This window comes from Salmo trutta, chromosome 27 (genome assembly GCF_901001165.1).
Source record: "Salmo trutta chromosome 27, fSalTru1.1, whole genome shotgun sequence".
Lineage (NCBI taxonomy): Eukaryota > Metazoa > Chordata > Actinopteri > Salmoniformes > Salmonidae > Salmo > Salmo trutta.
The window spans coordinates 1,549,461-1,572,702 of NC_042983.1; the positions used below are offsets into that span (position 1 = coordinate 1,549,461).

A 23,242-nucleotide genomic window follows, 5' to 3' on the forward strand; every position below is an offset into this window, starting at 1 on the left:
GAAGACTTCCAGTTTAGTGTGGCGCCATTTCCGTTCCAATTTTCTGGAAGCTTGCTTCAGAGCTCGTGTATTTTCTGTATACCAGGGAGCTAGTTTCTTATGACAGATGTTTTTAATTTTTAGGGGTGCAACTGCATCTAGGGTATTGCGCAAGGTTAAATTGAGTTCCTCGGTTAGGTGGTTAACTGATTCTTGTCCTCTGACGTCCTTGGGTAGGCAGAGGGAGTCTGGAAGGGCATCAAGGAATCTTTGGGTTGTCTGAGAATTTATAGCACGACTTTTAATCTTCCTTGGTTGGGGTCTGAGCAGATTATTTGTTGCAATTGTAAACGCAATAAAATGGTGGTCCGATAATCCAGGGTTATGAGGAAAAACATTAAGATCCACAACATTTATTCCATGGGACAAAACTAGGTCCAGAGTATGACTGTGGCAGTGAGTAGGTCCAGAGACATGTTGGACAAAACCCACTGAGTCGATGATGGCTCCGAAAGCCTTTTGGAGTGGGTCTGTGGACTTTTCCATGTGAATGTTAAAGTCACCAAAAATTTGAATATTATCTGCTATGACTACAAGATCCGATAGGAATTCAGGGAACACTGCATATGGCCCAGGAGGCCTGTAAACAGTAGCTATAAAAAGTGATTGAGTAGGCTGCATAGATTTCATGACTAGAAGCTCAAAAGACGAAAACGTCATTGTTTTTTTTTTTGTAAATTGAAATTTGCTATCGTAAATGTTAGCAACACCTCCGCCTTTGCAGGATGCACGGGGGTATGGTCACTAGTGTAACCAGGGGGCGAGGCCTCATTTAACACAGTAAATTCATCAGGCTTAAGCCATGTTTCAGTCAGGCCAATCACATCAAGATTATGATCAGTGATTAGTTCATTGACTATAACTGCCTTGGAAGTGAGGGATCTAACATTAAGTAACCCAATTTTGAGATGTGAAGTATCACAATCTCTTTCAATAATGGCAAACTTTGACACTCTACTTTGTGTCAAAGTTTTACAAGGACTCTCTCCTCACAAGTGTCATGATTAAATATATGATCAAGAGCCTCACATACAGCATATCGTTTGGTTATTGTGCTGCCACAGAATGAATTGTGAGCAAGGCCTCAAAAAAGCTTCAGAGCTGCGAGAAAATGTCTATATATTATTGAAACAATGTTGCGATTGTTTGTGAGAATGCCAACAGGTGTGGTTCCCGTGGGGGAAAGATTCTATTGGGGAAAGGTTCCCGTGGGGGTTGCCATGGAAGCCAAGAAGGGGAGTGAGGGGTGTGTGTGTGTGTGTGCGTGCTCAAACACACATGCATGTTGGGGTCTGGGAGAAGAAGTGTGTCCATCTGATGAATGGGCATGTGCCTGAACTCAATTTTATACAGTAATCTCACCCATTCATTTCTAATGATCGGTCATTTTTGACCGGGAACATCACAGGTGTACAAAAGTTAAATAAAACACACAAAATGTAATGAAAATCATCCAAATGTATATTGTGTGTTCAGATGCCCTGTGTGGACAAAGTCATGGAACTTTATGACAATCAGGTTAAACGAACTACATTTTTCAGAGCGAGAACTTCTAATTCGACCGGAACACAGCAGGAGGGTTAACATAATGTATGTATTAGGCTATTGTTTGTACTACATTGTCATTACGTTTTATAGCTGTAGTGAAATCTACATTATGCGCCTTACGCAAAACACAAATAACCTAGGTCTTAAATTTGTCCCTATTTGGAAGCACTGGCGCCGCGATTACGTTACCCAGGCACGCAGTTAAGCGCAGCGCCCAATCGAGGGCAGCGCTGAGCAGATCGAGCTATAGGGCTTTGGAGCGCTTCGCTTTGCACAGTCGAGTGAACTGGTGAGGAACGATACAGTACACAACAGTTGAAAAATAGTGGGGGAGACGAGAGTAAACAGCCACCTTAGACGCACGCCTGCCATCCTTATCAAACCATACCCTTATACGGCAGCCGATAGGTTATCTTTGAGTCGCCTGCAGCGCAGAAAGAGTTCTCATATTTTGAGAAATATCTGGCTACATACCGCGCAGGAGGATCATAACAAGCAAAGGAGCAGCCGTGAGAGAAGCACGAGATACGGAGACATGGCTGTGACAACCTGTACACGATTCACGGACGAATTTCAGCTATATGAAGAGCTGGGAAAGTAAGCCTGTTTGTTTTAGTAATTTGCAGTCGCTGACTTGTCATTTGCGTGGGTGTGGATGCGGGTTTGTGTTGTTGCGGTGGTCTTTTTCGGGGTGACAGCGGCGCAAGGCAAGGGTGACAGCTCGCTCAAAATACGCTCTCTTCACACACACACACGAGATTCTTGTTCCCTGCGCTCTTAAAAATATTATGACAGTTAGTTGGTCAATGTGTCTGAACAAAGCTCTCCATAGGCATTGGGTAATATTGCTTTGGTTGGCGAGCTCTCTCTCCCTGGCTCCCCCCATCACCCTATCAGCAGGCAACAACCACAGGTAGCGGTCCAGGAGACTGACATGTTGAGCTGTCTATAAATGGGGCGGCTGTTTGGTGTTTTGCTGCGCTGCAACTTTCGAGCAACCCCCGCAGAGAAAGATGTGCAGTTTTATTGCTAATCTCATGCTATTTTACAAATTTTTCCATGAGGTTGAGAGAGAATGTTGCTGTTTTAGAGCAAATGTCCTGCTATTCTACACATTTTGCCATGAGGCGTAGAGAAAATGTTGCTGTTTTAAAGCTAATGTCCTGGAATTTTAAATTAATATTTTTAAGCACTTAAAAAAATAGCATGGACCAGAATGACATGCTCCCCCACTACTAATGTTTCTGCAGTGAGGTTTCACCAAATTCAGACAACGATTTTGTAATTTATTTGCAGACAATTGTTGTTTGCAGCTCAAGAAGCAGTAGTAGCAGTATTCAAATCAGGGAGCGAACGTTTCTTGCACCGATGGGATTCGGTTCTAAACATTCACCAAAAAGAGGCCACCGGTTGAGAGAGGCCGATTGAACATTCATCTCAAATTAACTTTCATGTGTTTTTTTCACAACCTGAGCCTCTGAGTTTTATGCATATTATGTCAGTAGCCCATTCATAGACACTAACTACCTTTAGCACCCATTGATGAAGGTATGTTTTTCCCGGGGGACTTTTGTTGACCTTCATACAACCGACTGGGGTCATTTTGACCACAGAGGTATATTTGTCATCATAGCCCAATGGTGGTTTATTAAATTGACTTTGTCAATCAACTTGTTTTTAATCAATTGAACATTCTAAATCATTGTTTAGTGTTTCTGTTAGGGCTGGGAGATATGGACAAAACATATAATTTTGATGGTATTTGATGTTTTTGAATAGTAAAAGATCTAAATATGCTTTCTGAGTATCTCCTAACCCTATTTTGGCAACACATAAATTATAAGTGATTTCAATGGGTCTTTCTCCATTTCTACTAGAGGTCGGCCGATTAATCGGAATGGCCGATTAATTAGGGACGATTTCAAGTTTTCATAACAATCGGTAATCTGTATTTTCGGACACCGATTGGGCGATTATTTTTTATTTTTTTAAATATATATATTTTTTTATACACCTTTATTTAACTAGGCAAGTCAGTTAAGAACACATTCTTATTTTCAATTACGGCCTAGGAACGGTGGGTTAACTGCCTTGTTCAGTGGCAGAACGACAGATTTTTACCTTGTCAGCTCGGGGATTCGTTTTTGCAACCTTCCGGTTACTAGTCCAACGCTCTAACCACCTGCTTTACATTGCACTCCATGAGGAGCCTGCGTGGCAGGCTGACTACCTGTTACGCGAGGGCAGCAAGAAACCAAGGTCAGTTGCTAGCTAACATTAAACTTATCTTATAAAAACAATCAATCTTAACATAATCACTAGTTAACTACACATGGTTGATGATATTACTAGTTTATCTAGCGTGTCCTGCGTTGCATATAATCGATGCGGTGCCAGTTAATTTCTCATTGAATCACAGCCTACTTCGACAAACGGGTGATGATATAACAAGCGCATTTGCGAGAAAAGCACCAATGTACCTAACCATAAACATCAATGCCTTTCTTTAAAATCAATACACAAGTATATATTTTTAAACCTGCATATTTAGTTAGTATTGCCTGCTAACATGAATTTCTTATAACTAGGGAAATTGTGTCACTTCTCTTGCGTTCCGTGCAAGCTTTCAGGGTATATGCAGCAGTTTGGGCCGCCTAGCTCATTGCGAACTGTGTGAAGTCCATTTATTCCTAACAAAGGCCGTAATTAATTATGACATAACATCGAAGGTTGTAGAATGTAACAGCAATATTTAGACTTAGGGACTTAGGGATGCCATCCGTTAGATAAAATACGGAACGGTTCCGTATTTCACTGAAAGAATAAACGTTTTGTTTTCGAAATTATAGTTTCCGGATTCTACCATTTTAATGACCAAAGGCTCGTATTTCTGTGTGTTATTATGTTATAATTAAGTCTATGATTTGATAGAGCAGTCTGACTGAGCGATGGTAGGCACCAGCAGGCTCATAAGCATTCTTTCAAACAGCACTTTCGTGCGTTTGCCAGCAGCTCTTCGCAATGCTTCAAGCATTGTGCTGTTTATGACTTCAAGCCTATCAACTCCCGAGATTAGGCTGATGTAACCGATGTGAAATGGCTAGCTAGTTAGCGGGGTGCGCGCTAATAGCGTTTCAAACGTCACTCGCTCTGAGACTTGGAGTAGTTTGTTCCCCTTGCTCTGCATAGGTAACGCTGCTTCGAGGGTGGCTGTCGATGTGTTCCTGATTCGAGCCCAGGTAGGAGCGAGGAGAGGGACGGAAGCTATACTGTTACACTGGCAATACTAAAGTACCTATAAGAACATCCAATAGTCAAAGGTATATGGAATACAAATCGTATAGAGAGAAATAGTCCTATAATTCCTATAATAACTACAACCTAAAACTTCTTACCTGGGAATATTGAAGACTCATGTTAAAAGCAACCACCAGCTTTCATATGTTCTCATGTTCTGAGCAAGGAACTTAAATGTTAGCTTTTTTACATCAAATCAAATTTATTTATATAGCCCTTCTTACATCAGCTGATATCTCAAAGTGCTGTACAGAAACCCAGCCTAAAACCCCAAACAGCAAGCAATGCAGGTGTAGAAGCACGGTGGCTAGGAAAAACTCCCTAGAAAGGCCAAAACCTAGGAAGAAACCTAGAGAGGAACCAGGCTATGAGGGGTGGCCAGTCCTCTTCTGGCTGTGCCGGGTGGAGATTATAACAGCACATGGCCTAGATGTTCAAATGTTCATAAATGACCAGCATGGTCAAATAATAATAATCATAGTAGTTGTCGAGGGTGCAACAAGTCAGCAATACAAGAGTAAGTGTCAGTTGGCATTTTCATAGCCGATCTTTGAGAGTATCTCTACAGCTCCTGCTGTCTCTAGAGAGTTGAAAACAGCAGGTCTGGGACAAGTAGCACGTCCGGTGAATAGGTCAGGGTTCCAGCAGGTCTGGGACAATAGGTCTGGGACAGGTAGCACGTCCGGTGAACAGGTCAGGGTTCCATAGCTGCAGGCAGAACAGTTGGAACTGGAGTAGCAGCACGGCCAGGTGAACTGGGGACAGCAAGGAGTCATCAAGCCAGGTAGTCCTGAGGCATGGTCCTAGGGCTCAGGTCCTTCGAGAGAGAGAAAGAAAGAGAAAGAGAGAATTAGAGAGAGCATATTTAAATTCACACAGGACACCGGAAAAGACAAGAGAAATACTCCAGATGTGACAGACTGACCCTAGCCCCCCGACACAAACTACTGCAGCATAAATACTGGAGGCTGAGACAGGAGGGGTCAGGAGACACTGTGGCCCCATCCGATGAAACCCCCGGACAGGGCCAAATAGGTAGGATATAACCCCACCCACTTTGCCAAAGCACAGCCTCCACACCACTGGAGGGATATCTCCAACCACCAACAAACCATCCCGGGACAAGGCAGAGTATAGCCCACAAAGATCTCCGCCACGGCACAGCCCAAGGGGGGGCACCAACCCAGACAGGAAGACCACGTCAGTGACTCAACCCACTCAAGTGACGCACCCCTCCCAGGGACGGCATGGAAGAACACCAGTAAGCCAGTGACTCAGCCCCCGTAAATAGGGGTAGAGGCAGAGAATCCCAGTGGAAAGAGGGGAAACCGGCCAGGCAGAGACAGCAAGGGCGGTTCGTTGCTCCAGCCTTTCCGTTCACCTTCACACCCCTGGGCCAGACTACACTTAATCATAGGACCTACTGAAGAGATATGTCTTCAGTAAAGACTTAAAGGTTGAGACTGAGTCTGCGTCTCTCACATGGGTAGGCAGACTATTCCATAAAAATGGAGCTCTATAGGAGAAAGCCCTGCCTCCAGCTGTTTGCTTATAAATTCGAGGAACAATTAGGAGGCCCGCGTCTTGTGACCGTAGCGTACGTGTAGGTATGTACGGCAGGACCAAATCGGAAAGATAGGTAGGAGCAAGCCCATGTAATGCTTTGTAGGTTAGCAGTAAAACCTTGAAATCAGCCCTTGCCTTAACAGGAAGCCAGTGTAGGGAGGCTAGCACTGGAGTAATATGATGACATTTTTTGGTTCTAGTCAGGATTCTAGCAACCGTATTTAGCACTAACTGAAGTTTATTTAGTGCTTTATCCGGGTAGCCGGAAAGTAGAGCATTGCAGTAGTCCAACCTAGAAGTAACAAAGGCATGGATTAATTTTTCTGCGTCATTTTTGGACAGAAAGTTTCTGATTTTTGCAATGTTACGTAGATGGAAAAAAGCTGTCCTTGAAACAGTCGTGATATGTTCTTCAAAAGAGAGATCAGGGTCCAGAGTAACGCCGAGGTCCTTCACAGTTTTATTTGAGACGACTGTACAGCCATCCAGATTAATTGTCAGATTCAACAGAAGATCTCTTTGTTTCTTGGGACCTAGAACAAGCATCTCTGTTTTGTCCGAATTTAAGAGTAGAAAGTTTGCAGCTATCCACTTCCTTATGTCTGAGACACAGGCTTCTAGCGAGGGCAATTTTGGGGCTTCACCATGTTTCATTGAAATGTACAGCTGTGTGTCATCCGCATAGCAGTGAAATTTAACATTATGTTTTCGAATGACATCCCCAAGAGGTAAAATATATAGTGAAAACAATAGTGGTCCTAAAACGGAACCTTGAGGAACACCGAAATTTACAGTTGATTTGTCAGAGGACAAACCATTCACAGAGACAAACTGATATCTTTCCGACAGATAAGACCTAAACCAGGCCAGAACTTGTCCATGTAGACCAATTTGGGTTTCCAATCTCTCCAAAATAATGTGGTGATCGATGGTATCAAAAGCAGCACTAAGATCTAGGAGCACGAGGACAGACGCAGAACCTCGGTCTGACGTCATTAAAAGGTCATTTACCACCTTCACAAGTGCAGTCTCAGTGCTATGATGGGGTCTAAAACCAGACTTAAGCATTTCGTGTACATTGTTTGTCTTCAGGAAGGCAGTGAGTTGTTGCGCAACAGCTTTTTAAATTTTTTTTGAGAGGAATGGAAGATTCGATATAAGCCGATTAGTTTTTTATAATTTCTGGGTCAAGATTTGGCTTTTTCAAGAGAGGCTTTATTACTGCCACTTTTAGTGAGTTTGGTACACATCCGGTGGATAGAGAGCCGTTTATTATGTTCAACATAGGAGGGCCAAGCACAGAAAGCAGCTCTTTCAGTAGTTTAGTTGGAATAGGGTCCAGTATGCAGCTTGAAGGTTTAGAGGCCATGATTATTTTCATCATTGTGTCAAGAGATATAGTACTAAAGCACTTTAGTGTCTCCCTTGATTCTAGGTCCTGGCAGGGCTGTGCAGACTCAGGACAACGGAGCTTTGGAGGAATACCCAGATTTAAAGAGGAGTCCGTAATTTGCTTTCTAATGATCATGATCTTTTCCTCAAAGAAGTTCATGAATTCTTCACTGCTGAAGTGAGAGCCATCCTCTCTTGGGGAATGCTGCTTTTTAGTTAACTTTGCGACAGTATCAAAAATAAATTTCGGATTGTTCTTATTTTCCTCAATTAAGTTGGAAAAATAGGATGATCGAGCAGCAGTGAGGGCTCTTCGATACTGCACGGTACTGTCTTTCCAAGCTAGTCGGAAGACTTCCAGTTTGGTGTGGCGCCATTTCCGTTCCAATTTTCTGGAAGCTTGATTCAGAGCTCGTGTATTTTCTGTATACCAGGGAGCTAGTTTCTTATGACAAATGTTTTTAGTTTTTAGGGGTGCAACTGCATCTAGGGTATTGCGCAAGGTTAAATTGAGTTCCTTGGTTAAGTGGCTAACTGATTTTTGTCCTCTGACGTCCTTGGGTAGGCAGAGGGAGTCTGGAAGGGCATCAAGGAATATTTGGGTTGTCTGAGAATTTATAGAACGGCTTTTAATGCTTCTTGGTTGGGGTCTGAGCAGATTATTTGTTGCGATTGCGAACATAATAAAATGGTGGTCCGATAGTCCAGGGTTATGAGGAAAAACATTAAGATCCACAACATTTATTCCATGGGACAAAACTAGGTCCAGAGTATGACTGTGGCAGTGAGTAGGTCCAGAGACATGTTTGACAAAACCCACTGAGTCGATGATGGCTCCGAAAGCCTTTTGGAGTGGGTCTGTGGACTTTTCCATGTGAAGATTAATGTCACCAAAAATTAGAATATTATCTCCGATGACTACAAGGTCCGATAGGAATTCAGGGAACTCGTTGAGGAACGCTGCATATGGCCCAGGAGGCCTGTAAACAGTAGCTATAAAAAGTGATTGAGTAGGCTGCATAGATTTCATGACTAGAAGCTCAAAAGATGAAAACGTCATTATTGTTTTTTTTGGGGTAAATTTAAATTTGCTATCGTAAATGTTAGCATCACCTCCACCTTTGCGGGATGAGCGGGGGATATGGTCACTAGTGTAACCATATTGCACTTTTACTTTCTTCTCCAACACTTTGTTTTTGCATTATTTAAACCAAATTGAACATGTTTCATTATTTATTTGAGGCTAAATTGATTTTATTGATGTATTATATTAAGTTAAAATAAGTGTTCATTTAGTATTGTTATAATGTCATTATTACAAATACATTTTAAAAAATCGGCCGATTAATTGGTATCGTTTTTTTTTTTATACCTCCAATAATCGGTATCGGTATCGGCGGTGAAAAAAAATCATAATCGGTCGACCTCTAATTTCTACTGTTCAATCCAACTCCAAACAAAAATAATTTTCAGCATTTTCATACATATCTGCATTTCCTGCACTTTTATTATCATTTCCACACTGTACCATGCTGCATGATATGGGCAACAAATCTGTCACTCAAGAAGAGAGCAGTTGCTGGACTACGGAGTCACAAGCACTTTCTTACTTTCTTGACGTTCACTCTGCATGGTCAGATGGATGCAACAATGTTGGTGACATGCTGCTTTCCACAAGCGTTCTATAATTACACTATTAGTGTGTGTATCTTACTGTCTGCAAACTACTGTTTCCTAGTTTATTGCTAAAATAATTTGTGTTTTTCTGGAGTCATAATACCAGGTTATCCAAACACTCTTAGAAAAAAGGTGCTATCTAGAACCTAAAAGGGTTATTTGGCTGTCCTCATAGGAGAACCCCTTTGAATAACTATTTTTGGTAAAACCCTTTGCAGAGAGGGTTCTACATGGAAGCCAAAAGGGTTCTACCATTCCTATTGTTTCACCAGCAGCGACGCTAATTCTGGCTATGGGGTAAGTAAATAAAGAAAACTAAGCTATATTTTTGGTCATTGTCTTTTAGGATCAATGGACGAAATGTTGACGCACCGGCCCTTTAAATGGCAATCGTTTTTATCACATAAATATGACAATGTAAATTTAGGACCCCTTTAGGTATAAAAAATATATATAAATCAATTATTTGATTAAAATATTGAATTTGGCCTTTAGTACCAATTCCCATAGAAACACATTGAATAACACATTCATAAATGGCAAAAAAGACAGTCAAAAAAGAAATCATAAGAAATAAGGTTTTGAAGTATCTGTCCTATATCTAGGAGCTATAAGAAAGCTCAGGAAATTCGTTTTTTTAATACACATATTTAACCCCTTTTTTGGGGTGTGCACAAAACTACCTCCATACTTCCATTCATTTTATAAACCGGGTACCAGTAACCTTCAGACGAGTCCCGTGACACTTTTGGGGGGTCGTAGAGCAAAACGGAGACCACCATCGTGTTTGTGAGAGTCTCCCCTTTAGCCATTTTCGTGAGACAAACACCGCTGTAGCTCAACCATCTTCCACCGCAGATGTGGAAGGCCGCCATGTGGTGGATTGAGAAGCAGCCAAAACAAAAAACTGACGGATTGGTTTTATTTTTTTTATTATGTTATTTATATTGACAAATGCATCAATAGACTCTAGGAGTTATTGCCACACTAAATCCAACAATTAAAGCATGGATGGTGTTGTAAAGCTGTCTTTACTGTATGTCTCCAACCCAGAGCATATAAAGCATTGAGCTACAGTATAAGCCCACTTAAACCTTGTCGTAAAGCACAGGAGCTGCATATACCATGTGCTGCCTTTCCTTTTTCTCTCAGGTCCAGCACCTGTGGATTATTTTGGGATGTGCAATTACACTGTTGAAGCTAAATCGTAAACCACCAGACTTGCCTTCCGTAGCTCTAACTGTAGTGCTGCTGTGGGTTGTTACGTAGGCCTGCTGTAGCTGGGTCATTCCATGAAATTGGAGCCTTTTGGACATGCAAACTTTTTAAGAAATTCACTTTAAAATATCTCTTCATTCAACATTCAGTTGCATGGTGGATATGTTTAGCCTACAGACTTAGAAGAAGAAAAAATATCTCAGGCATTAAATCCTGTGAACTAAGAATATGTTATTTGATCTACACTTGTAAAGTACCACAATATATGTCAACCCTCTTACAGACACTTACAGTTGAAGTCGGAAATATACATACACTTAGGTTGGAGTCATTAAAACTCATTTTTCAACCACTCCATAAATTTCTTGTTAACAAACTATAGTTTTAGCACGTCGATTAAGGACATCTACTTTGTGCATGACACAAGTAATTTTTCCAACAATTGTTTACAGACAGATTATTTCACTTATAATTCACTGTATCACAATTCCAGTGGGTCAGAAGTTTACATACACCAAGTTGACTGTCTTTAAACAGCTTGAAAATTCCAGAAAATTATGTCAGAGCTGTGGAAGCTTCTGATAGGCTAATTGACATAATTTGAGTCAATTGGAGGTGTACCTGTGGATGTATTTCAAGGCCTACCTTCAAACTCAGTGCCTCTTTGCTTGACATCATGGGAAAATCAAAAGAAATCAGCCAAGACCTCAGAGGAGAAATTGTAGACCTCCACAAGTCTGGTTCATCCTTGGGAGCAATTTCCAAATGCCTGAAGGTACCACGTTCATCTGTACAAACAATAGTACGCAAGTATAAACACCATGGGACCACGCAGCTGTCATACCACTCAGGAAGGAGACGCGTTTTTTCTCCTAGAGATGAATGTACTTTGGTGCGAGAAGTGCAAATCAATCCCAGAACAACAGCAAAGGACCTTGTGAAGATGCTGGAGGAAACAGGTACAAAAGTATCTATATCCACAGTAAAACAGGTCCTATATCGACATAACCTGAAAGGCCGCTCAGCAAGGAAGAAGCCACTGCTCCAAAACCGCCATAAAAAAAGCCAGACTATGGTTTGCATCTGCACATGGGGACAAAGATTGTACTTTTTGGAGAAATGTCTGATGAAACAAAAATAGAAATGTTTGGCCATAATGACCATCGTTATGTTTGGAGGAAAAAGGGGGAGGCTTGCAAGCCGAAGATCACCATCCCAACCGTAAAGCACGGGGGTGGCAGTATCATGTTGTGGGGGTGCTTTGCTGCAGGAGGGCCTGGTGCACTTCACAAAATAGATGACATCATGAGGAAGGAAAATTATGTGGATATATTGAAGCAACATCTCAAGACATCAGTCAGGAAGTTAAAGCTTGGTCGCAAATGCGTCTTCCAAATGGAAAATGACCCCATGCATATTTCCAAATTTGACACCAAAGTCAAGGTATTGGAGTGGCCATCACCAAGCCCTGACCTCAATCCCAGAGAAAATTTGTGGGCAGAACTGAAAAAGCATGTGCGAGCAAGGAGGCCTACAAACCTGACTCCGTTACACCAGCTCTGTCAGGAGGAATGGGCCAAAATTCATCTAACTTATTGTGGGAAACTTGTGGAAGGCTACCCAAAATGTTTGACCCAAGTTATACAATTTAAAGGCAATGCTACCAAATACTAATTGAGTGTATGTAAACTTTTGACCCACTGGGAATGTGATAAAATAAATTAAAGCTGAAATAAATAATTCTCTCTACTATTATTCTGACATTTCACATTCTTAAAATGAAGTGGTGATCCTAACTGACCTAAAACAGGGAATTTTTACTTGGATTAAATGTCAGGAATTGTGAAAAACTGAGTTTAAATGTATTTGGCTAAGGTGTATGTAAACTTCTGACTTCAACTGTATGTAACTTCCCAACTATTATTTAAACGCATGTTTGCGATTAAATATTTTAAAAAGTATTTGTTTAAGTATGTATCCCTTGTACAATGTAAACTGACATAATGTCAACCTGATTAAGTCACCATTGGTCCTCTAACTGTCACCAAAAATGTCATACTTGTCGTTGAAGATGTTGTATGGTAGATAGAAGGACCAAGGCGCAGCGGAAGTGTGGATACTCATATTTTTAATGTTCAAAAAAAGGAGTAGAGCATCCACTTGAAACAAACAAAACAACAAACAATACTCGCAACAGTGTGGCAGGCTCAAACAAACGCAGCAGTGCTCGCAACAGTGTGGCAGGCTCAAACAAACGCAGTGCACACAACAATTCCCCACAAACCCAAAAGGCAAATCAGCCACAACCCTCTACAGCTGTGCCTGATTGGAAGTCACACGGCCAAAATTAATGAAACCACAAAACACACAGACTCTTCAGCCACGTCCTGACCCAACTACACCCTCTACTGGTCAGGACGTGACACTAACAGGGTTGACAATTAGAGGGTTGAGGTTTTAGCATGGGACCCACATGGTGTTCATCAAATTAAGAATTATTTACATGTTCTAGGGCTGGGCGATATGGCAAATAAATTATCCCGACATCTATATATTTTCATTCGATAACGATAATTATCACGATATTAATCAAATCATGTTTAAAAGGTGCATATCTTCTTCAAACTCAAGAATGCCTGAACAAACCGTGGTTAGAGCGTTGGGCCAGTAACCGAAAGGTTGCTAAATCGAATCCCCGAGCTGACAAGGTAAAAATCTGTCGTTCTACCCCTGAACAAGGCAGTTAACCCACTGTTCCCCGATAGGCCATCATTGTAAATAAGAAGTTGTTCTTAACTGACTTGCCTAGTTAAATAAAGGTTAAATTTTTTTAAATTATGTGAGCTACACATACAATTATACTTGAAGGAAAATTGTTCCATGTTTGCGGCCAGGGAGCACGTACCTGGGGTCAATTAAATTGATAAGCCTCTTGAAACCTTTCTTTCGACTGTGCTAATTGGTAGCATGTCCTTAGCAATCCAATGCATAATAGCATTTGTGATCTCTTTGTCTTTTCGATGTTTGCTTGTAGTGCATAAACACTCTGTGTTGACTGCTTCGGGCTAACATCCCTAGATTGGCTGGTGCTTGAGGGACGTTTATCAATACCAACGCGCAAACTCAAACTTCCTCCATGTTCCATCGAGTGATTTTGCTTCAGATGTTGAAAAAGGTTTGTCGTATTACCTGACTTCGGAGCCACCTGTCTACGGCACAATTTGCACCGAACATTGCTCTGCTTTTTGTCGGACTTCAAAAAGCCAAACCACTTCCAAATTACTGAAACAGTTTAACCCTTTATATCAATCATTTCTTCATTGGGAGCTGCTCCTTCTCCATGGCTATCACTGCCACTGTTTTTCGCCTATATCACTCATTTTTCGTGGTTAGTTGTGGCTACTCTATCACTCGAGGTGCTAAGTGGTTTTTAGTGGGCATATACCTCTCCAGGTGCATATTGTCACTTCTCCACACGCTCCTGCTGCGTCACAGAGGTGAAATGGACTGCTGTACCTAATTAATCTATATCGACATTATCAAAAATGATTCTAAACGTTTTTATATTGTTATTGAGGGAAGTAATTACCTCGATAATAATTGATATTGATTTATCGCCCAGCCCTAGTTGATGTGTTTGACCAACACAGTCAATGATGATTAAAAAAATTAAATAGACCAAAAAAAAATAGTACTTACTTCATTTCCCACCATACTGTTCAGAAGACCCAAATGATGTAACCTGCTGTGAATCATTTCTCTTGTGGGAATGGTACCTTATTTTAAAGGGGTAAAATGTTTGCGCTAATCACATGAATACAAATAATAGTCTTCTGAAATTACTTTGTCGAAACAGCAAAATCACTAGGCCTTTACAATGATGGTGAAATTTAGTCATCTTTGGATTAATTTGACTGAACTCTTCCTAAAAGTGATACAGGGTTGACAGAGGGACATGTCAAAATGCTGCATTTTGGCACTTTATCAACCCTTTATTTAAATAAAAAATCAGATTTATTGAATTCTCCATGTGGACTATATTAAAGTGCACTTAATTTAGTATAACAGATTTTTAATATTGGCGCATCATTTCTACATAAAATATCAAAGGCACTCATTTCGTGGAACGGCCGAGCTGTGATTGTAGTGTTGCTTTTAATTCAATCACTTTTTGACAGCATCCCTTTTGATTTGAACTAAACCTTCCATACATATTAGAAGTGCTTAGAAAGTGACTGTTTGGACCTGAATGCCAAAACATTCAGTTCACCCATTTTGCATACCTCACCATACCATGAGACATTCATGTCTTCATCACTGGAAAAGATAAACGTTTGAGATTGATATTTTTTAAAAGCTTACAAACAGGGTGTCAAACTATTAAAAAATAACATTCATGTCCATTATCTTGTAGCTTTCTAACTGTGTTGCACTGTGTTATGGAATAGGCTAAGTAGGCCTATGCTGTTTCTCTCTTTGGTGTGTGTATGCCTCCCAAAAAGAGACCTGGCCAAGTGTGAACTTTCCAGGCGCAGTTGTTGTTGGTCGTGGTGTCTGTGAGTCTCGTGTGTGTGTGTGTGTGTGTGTGTGTGTGTGTGTGTGTGTGTGTGTGTGTGTGTGTGTGTGTGTGTGTGTGTGTGTGTGTGTGTGTGTGTGTGTGTGTGTGTGTGTGTGTGTGTGAAATATGAAAAAGAGTAAAACGTGTGTGTGTGTGTGTGTTTCAGTGTGTGAGTGCGTCTCTCAGTGTGTCTCTCTCCAGTCGCCATTATATGTAGGGTGTGTGTGTGTGCTCGTCCATGTGTCTCTACCAGGCCCCATTACGTGCACTGAGTGTGTAGCTTTCTGATTTCCCAGCAGCCTTCAGTCATTCCAGCTATGCGGGGCGAGGTGCAAGTGGCCCAGAAGAGGAGGGGAAAGGCCACATGGCCCCCCTCCCCCTTCACCCCTCCATGCCCCAGTCGGCTGACAAGATAAATCACTTTAACGTCTCTTCAGAGACATACAGGGAAGAAACAGGAACAAATAAAGAGCACTGTGTTAAGATATTGACTCTGGTAGCTGGGAGCTCTGCCTAGCCCACCTGCACACACAAACCAGCTGTGCTCAAGGCAGGGAAGACATGCAAGGAGTGTGGGCTCCACTCGGTCGTCCTTATGGATGTTGTTGAATTGTTTGTTGAAATATGTGACAACATGAATGTGTGTGTCTGTGAAAGTGTTAATATTCATGTCTGGATAGCTGAAGTTTAACCCTTGCTTTCCCTTTTCCAAACGGTGTAATATTTTCCAAACGGTGTAATATCAGTGATAACGTCAAGCACGCCCCTCATTCTCATCGACGGGGTTGCAGTGGAGCAGGTTGAGAGCTTCAAGTTCCTTGGTGTCCACATCACCAACAAACTAACATGGCCCATGCACACCAAGACAGTCGTGAAGAGGGCACAACAAAACCTATTCCCCCTCAGGAGACTGAAAAGATTTGGCATGGGTCCTCAGATCCTCAAAAGGTTCTACAGCTGCACCATCAAGAGCATCTTGACTGGTTGAATCACTGCCTGGTATGGCACTACAGAGGGTAGTGCGGACGGCCCAGTACTTCACTGGTGCCAAGCTTCCTGCCATCCAGGACCTCTATACGGTGTCAGAGGAAGGCCCTAAAAATTGTCAAAGACTCCAGCCACCCTAGTCATAAACTGTTCTCCCTGCTACCGCACAGCAACCGGTACCGGAGCGCCAAGTCTAGGTCCAAGAGGCTTCTGAACATCTAATCAAATGGCTACCCAGACTATTTGCATTGCCCCCCATCTCCCCCTCTTTCACACTGCTGCTATTCTCTGTTGTTATCATCTATGCATAGTCACTTTAATAACTCTACCTACATGTACGTATTACTTCAACTAACCGATGCCCACGCACATTGACTCAGTACCGGTACCCCCCTGTTTATAGTCTCACTATTGTTATTTTACTGCTGCTCTTTAAATACTTGTTACTTTTATTTCTTATTCTTATCCTTATTTTTTAAAATTGCATTGTTGGTTAGGGGCTCGTAAGTAAGCATTTCACCTGTTGTATTCAGCGCATGTGACTAATAACATTTGATTTGAAGGAGAAAGGAATGTCATGAACTGGTGCAGTTAGTACAGTTTGATTTAGTTCAAACTGATAAAGCAAGTATTTGTAACTAAACTGCTCTGATTCTTTTTGAATGTGGATTTTTGTACTTCAGTAATATTGACATGAAAAGAAAGTGTTTGCAAAACAGATTTTGCAGCGGACATACTTGGTTTAAAAAACAACAACAAACAAAACAGCACAAATGCTTTTGTGTTTTTACCTTCTCACGTGTCACACTCACACACTGATCTTACAGTGTTTGCTGACTTTGTGGTGGGAACCTCAGGGGAACCTATTATCCAGACTCTTATAGTATATTCTATTACCACCATTAGCACGCCACCCAAGGACAGAAGGCAGACACACTGCTGTGCTGGCAGAAAATGTTATTAGAAAATACCCCTTGTATAACATTCAGAGAAACTATGGCTCCTTCATTGCAATGTTAATGTTATACACTGTCATGACGTGCCCTGGGGGGAGGATCATAGCCCCCCCTCTCTCTCTCTCCACAGTTTTATGACTTTACGACAGGTCATAAATACCTGGTAGAAACTGTCATGCAGTATTGAGAGAGTCTACCAGAACTAAGAGAGACTTGGCCAAACTCCTAAATCCCCAAAATGGGAGAATTAAACAATATTTCCACTTCCGAGAATGTGGGAATGGTCCGTGGACAGATAAGGGACAGTTATGATGGTGATCTCATGAAGGACAGGAAACACACATAACGGTATCTCTTAAAGTGTACATTTCCCAGCTGTCAGGTTTACATCTAAATATTGTGAAATGTATGTGATTAAACATGAAACTATTTGTGAAAATATGTAATGTGATATTAACCTTCTAAATTAGAGTATGGATTTTCATATAAAGATTAACTAGTCAGTGGCCACACCCCCATAAGCCCAGACATCACATTAGCCGTCATAGAACCACAACCTTCTTCGACAGCGGATAAAACCCACTCCTGAAGAAATTCGCAGCAGACTAGAAAACATGCAGCTGACGCGTCATGTTGAAGTAGTTGGCACTACAACTCTACCAAAGGACAAGACCATACCACTTGGAGCTTTGGCTACACGGCTGGAAATGGTTAAACTCTGAGACTATCAATCACTACAGAATAAGAGCAAATCTTAGATGTATAATTACTAGTCTGCAGCTAGACATTACGTAAGTCTAGAACGAGAATACAGACAAACGACGAAGCATCTATTCTATGAGAACATTTCTGAATGGTACTCTGAAGCACCCATTCTAACCACCTACAACCATGAAAGACATTGTGACTTCTGGGAAAGTTAAGCAGAGACTCTGATGAACCCTACAGGACAATCGAGGATTTCAACAGAAAAGACAACAACGACAGACGGGCGTAAATATATAAACATTGCAATTATTCTCGAATGAGCGGCCGTTCATGCACAAAGGATTAGCATTTCAATAAATATAATTCTAAACTTTGTGTAGTGAATCCATTTTGTCTTTCCCGCTCTTTCTCAGTCCCCACCCATTTCCTTTGACTACCAAGCCGTCATATCGGCTTAGCCCACTACGGGCTTTTCTATCATTGTTGGTAACTAATATCTACTGTTTGTTTGTGATGCATTTCTGTGATTATTTAGTTAGTTAGTAAATAAACAATTAAGCCAATTTGCATATAGCTGATTCGTTATGGAAACTAGTATTCGTGCAGACCAAGAATTTTACTACATTTGGAATGAGACTAATGAGGTAAAGATTAATAATAATTAATAGAAGACTGTACTCGATAAGATATGAAAATATCTGAAGAGTCGATTCGGGAAATAGAGACTATAAAAAAATGATGTGGTGCCCCGACTTCCTAGTTAATTAAAGTTTACATGATTAGCTTAATCACGTAATAATAATTACACCTCGAGAATTGATTTGATAAAATAAGTCTTCACATTTAATGATAGTCCAGACACGTCAACACTATGTAATATGTCTAACCGGATGTTCTGTTCCTTTTGTCTTTGTTTACAGGGGAGCCTTTTCAGTGGTGCGCAGATGTGTCAAGCTGTGTACTGGACAGGAATATGCCGCCAAAATAATCAACACCAAAAAGCTATCCGCAAGAGGTAAGCATTTTTAAGCTCTGTGCTGTCTTTTTTTAATGTTTACATTTAGGTTGCACTGCTGTATCCTACTAACCATGAACCATCTGAATAGGCCATGATCCAGTGTTGCTCAACCTTGGGGGACCCCTATTATTAAAACTATTTACAAACACCTTATATTCATCAGCATTAAAAAGATGTATCCTACCGTACAGTATATTGTCATGAAAAAGCATTGGCCTGTATTTCCCACTCGTATTTCTCATTCGTTGTAATGTTAATCAGTATCACACATGTTGGGTAACTGTTTTAGAAAAAGCCAAGGCCAAATGCCATGGCCATGAGATCCACTCAGGGCCTCTAGGTCCACAATGACTGCAGGGTGTGTTTCACGCCTCCAGCTGCACAGTGTAAATCTCCTGCTGCCCTCTCTGCCTCGTAACTGGAGCCCTAAGGCGGCTCTGCCCTGCCAGGTGTCAGCAGACCTGGGTTCAAATACTATTTGAAATCTTTCAAATACTTTTAGCATTTGCATGAGCCTGCCTGTGGTGCCAGATGGACGGAGTTTGCAGTGTTCTTCTACAGCTATTTAATTGGGTCCATTGCACCAGGCAAACTCAATCAAGCACAGCTAAAGTATATGAAATGATTTCAAATAGTATTTGAACCCAGGTCTGACAGACAGACAGACAGACAGATGAGGGCTACTTGTTATTGTGGTAAGCAAACATTTCAACAGGTATTAGTGGGGGGATCCTCCTGGAACTTGAAGAGGCCGGTGTTGTCTCTCTCTCTCTCTCTCTCTCTCTCTGTCTCTGTCTCTGTCTCTCTGTCTCTCTGTCTCTGTTTGGTGGCAACTGTCAGACCAGTTTTAGAATGACACAACAGGGACTTGAATCTGGGTCGTTGGGGTCAATTCCACTTTTGACTTTGGGAATTAAAATGGCTGACCCCCACTCAGCTGGACACTTTTTTTGTCCATTTTAAATGGTTGTGTTGCCTCAGGATGATCAGATGTCATAGATCTATTTTGATACAAATTATTAAGTTTGATTTGGAATTTTTTTGGTATTAATTTCCAGGTTGTTATTTATACAGGAGCTGAATTGAAGATACAAGGACTAGTTTATCTCCAATCTTTTTAGGCAACAGTTTGTTTTGAAGGCTCTGGCTGGCTGTCCTTCCACGTAGTGGGCCTGGGGATCTAGGAACACATTAGTGAATGTAATGACATTACTGCCATGACCAGATTATCCTGCCTGCATTACCATAAGGCCCCGGCTAACACTAGTCACGCAGATTGACTTGATGAGACTGTTACACACCAGAAGTTTTAATCAGGGCAGAGAAAAAGGGGGAGAGAGAGTCGAAACAGCAGGTCCAGTCTATGTTTCAACTTGTCAACTTGTCAAAGGAGTAGGCTGTCCTTGTAAATAAGAATTTGTTCTTAACTGATTCCATATGTGTTATTTCATAGTTTTGATGTCTTCACTATTATTCTACAATGTAGAAAATAGTAAAAAATATAGAAAGATTCTGGAATGAGTAGGTGTGTCCAAACTTTTGACTGGTACTTGCTGGAACGGAAAATATGACGCTGTACAACGTGACGGTCGGCTGTACAATACTGGGCTATTTAGCTAAAGAATCCCCGCAGGGCACGAGGAAGGAGTAGTATGTCCTTGTAATAAGAATTTGTTCTAGTTAAATAAAGGTTGCACTAAGAGCATAACATTCCTGCCCTCTAATTTTCTAATTCTTGTCTAACCAATATCCAAACAGAGATTAAGTGAAAATAACAATCTCATTTATTTATCAAGACCAGTCCCCATGATTGCCTCAGAGGAGTGCGAAATGGTGGTAAAATAGTTGGACTTTTGCTTCTAACTTCAATATGCTCTTTAAATAAATAAGACCTACACAATTTTTAACAGCACATTACTCAACACTAGTGAGACTCTTACTGTAGGCCTACCATAGGCGAAATATTGGTGTTCTCTTTTTCAATGACGTGACTCTCTGCCAATAATTACATTTAGAGGATTGGAGGACTCTAAATTAGTATTTAAGGGGCATTTTCTGTTAGGATCTGTGACAGTATGAGAATATCTAAGGGGCTTTTATATAATTCAAAATTAATGAATATGTCACGGTTGTCGTAGGAAGGAACGGACCAAAGTGCAGCGTGTGTGTCGTTCCACATTTTATTTTCACTGTGAAACTATGCAATACATACAAATAAACTGAATAACAAAAACAACAAACCGTGACACAGAGATGAAACATACACTAACTCAAAGACAATCTCCCACAAACCCAGATGGGAAAAACACCTACTTAAGTATGATCTCCAATTAGAGACAACGAGGACCAGCTGCCTCTAATTGGAGATCATCCCAAACAAAACCCAACATAGAAATACAAAACTAGAAAACCCCCCTGTCACACCCTGACCTACTCTACCATAGAAAATAACAGCTTTCTATGGTCAGGTCGTGACATAATAATAATAATAGTAATAATAATCGCTTTGTTTAAAAAGTAACAATATTTTGGAGATTTTGTTTACATTTAACATAGAGTGAGCGAGAAAAAGGCAATTCTTGAACATGGGGTGAGACATTCTCACTAATTTGTCAATAAAGCCAGTTTGTTATTTAGAATTATTTATTTCTGGAGAAACCTAACTTGATTATTTAGCAGATATCACTTGCTTATATTCATGAAGATGATGAGCGATCGGCAAAGGCAATCTGTAATCTGCTGGCATCACGTCACAACATCAACATCACTCTAATTACAGTCAGAAAACAGTTGAAGAAACTTGCGTGGACTTATGGAAAGGCTCGGTAAGAAATGTTTTATATATATACACTGCTCAAAAAAATAAAGGGAACACTTAAACAACACAATGTAACTCCAAGTCAATCACACTTCTGTGAAATCAAACTGTCCACTTAGGAAGCAACATTGATTGACAATACATTTCACATGCTGTTGTGCAAATGGAATAGACAACAGGTGGAAAATATAGGCAATTAGCAAGACACCCCCAAAAAAGGAGTGGTTCTGCAGGTGGGGACCACAGACCACTTCTCAGTTCCTATGCTTCCTGGCTGATGTTTTGGTCACTTTTGAATGCTGGCGGTGCTTTCACTCTAGTGGTAGCATGAGACGGAGTCTACAACCCACACAAGTGGCTCAGGTAGTGCAGCTCATCCAGGATGGCACATCAATGCGAGCTGTGGCAAGAAGGTTTGCTGTGTCTGTCAGCGTAGTGTCCAGAGCATGGAGGCGCTACCAGGAGACAGGCCAGTACATCAGGAGACGTGGAGGAGGCCGTAGGAGGGCAACAACCCAGCAGCAGGACTGCTACCTCCTCCTTTGTACAAGGAGGAGCAGGAGGAGCAATGCCAGAGCCCTGCAAAATGACCTCCAGCAGGCCACAAATGTGCATGTGTCTGCTCAAACGGTCAGAAACAGACTCCATGAGGGTGGTATGAGGGCCCGACGTCCACAGGTGGGGGTTGTGCTTACAGCCCAACACCATGCAGGACGTTTGGCATTTGCCAGAGAACACCAAAATTGGCAAATTCGCCACTGGCGCCCTGTGCTCTTCACAGATGAAAGCAGGTTCACACTGAGCACGTGACAGACGTGACAGAGTCTGGAGACGCCGTGGAGAATGTTCTGCTGCCTGCAACATCCTCCAGCATGACCGGTTTGGCGGTGGGTCAGTCATGGTGTGGGGTGGCATTTCTTTGGGGGGCCGCACAGCCCTCCATGTGCTCGCCAGAGGTAGCCTGACTGCCATTAGGTACTGAGATGAGATCCTCAGACCCTTTGTGAGACCATATGCTGGTGCGGTTGGCCCTGGGTTCCTCCTAATGCAAGACAATGCTAGACCTCATGTGGCTGGAGTGTGTCAGCAGTTCCTGCAAGAGGAAGGCATTGATGCTATGGACTGGCCCGCCCGTTCCCCAGACCTGCACCTTTTCCCCTTTCCACATGTTAAAGATTCCAATTCATAAAGTGTTTTTAGTCACAATCGGCCCCAACCCCAATTAATACATTTGGGCACAATCGATAGCGTGCTGGACTTAGGGCTAGAATGTTGAGGGTTCGAAACCTTCTTCCTGCTTGTTTCATTACATTATTATGCCGGTCTCAGAGCAAATATCCTGGATTGTCACTCCCATCTCGTTCCTCGCTCTTTTCCACGCATCATTCAGCACGCTTGTGGGCGTGCTGGCAGGATGTACTGTTTTTTATTCTGTATATATGAATTACAAATCAGCCTTT

The 23,242-nt window shown here is 41.6% G+C and overlaps 1 protein-coding gene across 48 annotated transcripts in view; it reads left to right on the forward strand.

Annotated features, from left to right (window-relative positions):
* The first annotated feature begins 1,792 nt into the window (after positions 1-1,792).
* The window catches only part of LOC115164110 (calcium/calmodulin-dependent protein kinase type II subunit beta), a 91,915-nt gene continuing 70,465 nt past the window's right edge, over positions 1,793-23,242 (forward strand). For 20 of the 48 annotated variants that reach the window (XM_029716263.1, XM_029716265.1, XM_029716241.1 and 17 more), the window contains exons 1-2: positions 1,794-2,184; positions 18,867-18,961. In XM_029716263.1, coding sequence (XP_029572123.1) covers positions 2,123-2,184; positions 18,867-18,961 — 157 coding nt within the window. In that variant the 5' untranslated portion in view covers positions 1,794-2,122. Of the gene's footprint in view, positions 2,185-18,866; positions 18,962-23,242 lie in introns of all 48 variants that reach the window. The other 28 variants (XM_029716238.1, XM_029716250.1, XM_029716247.1 and 25 more) reach the window with 6 other exon arrangements.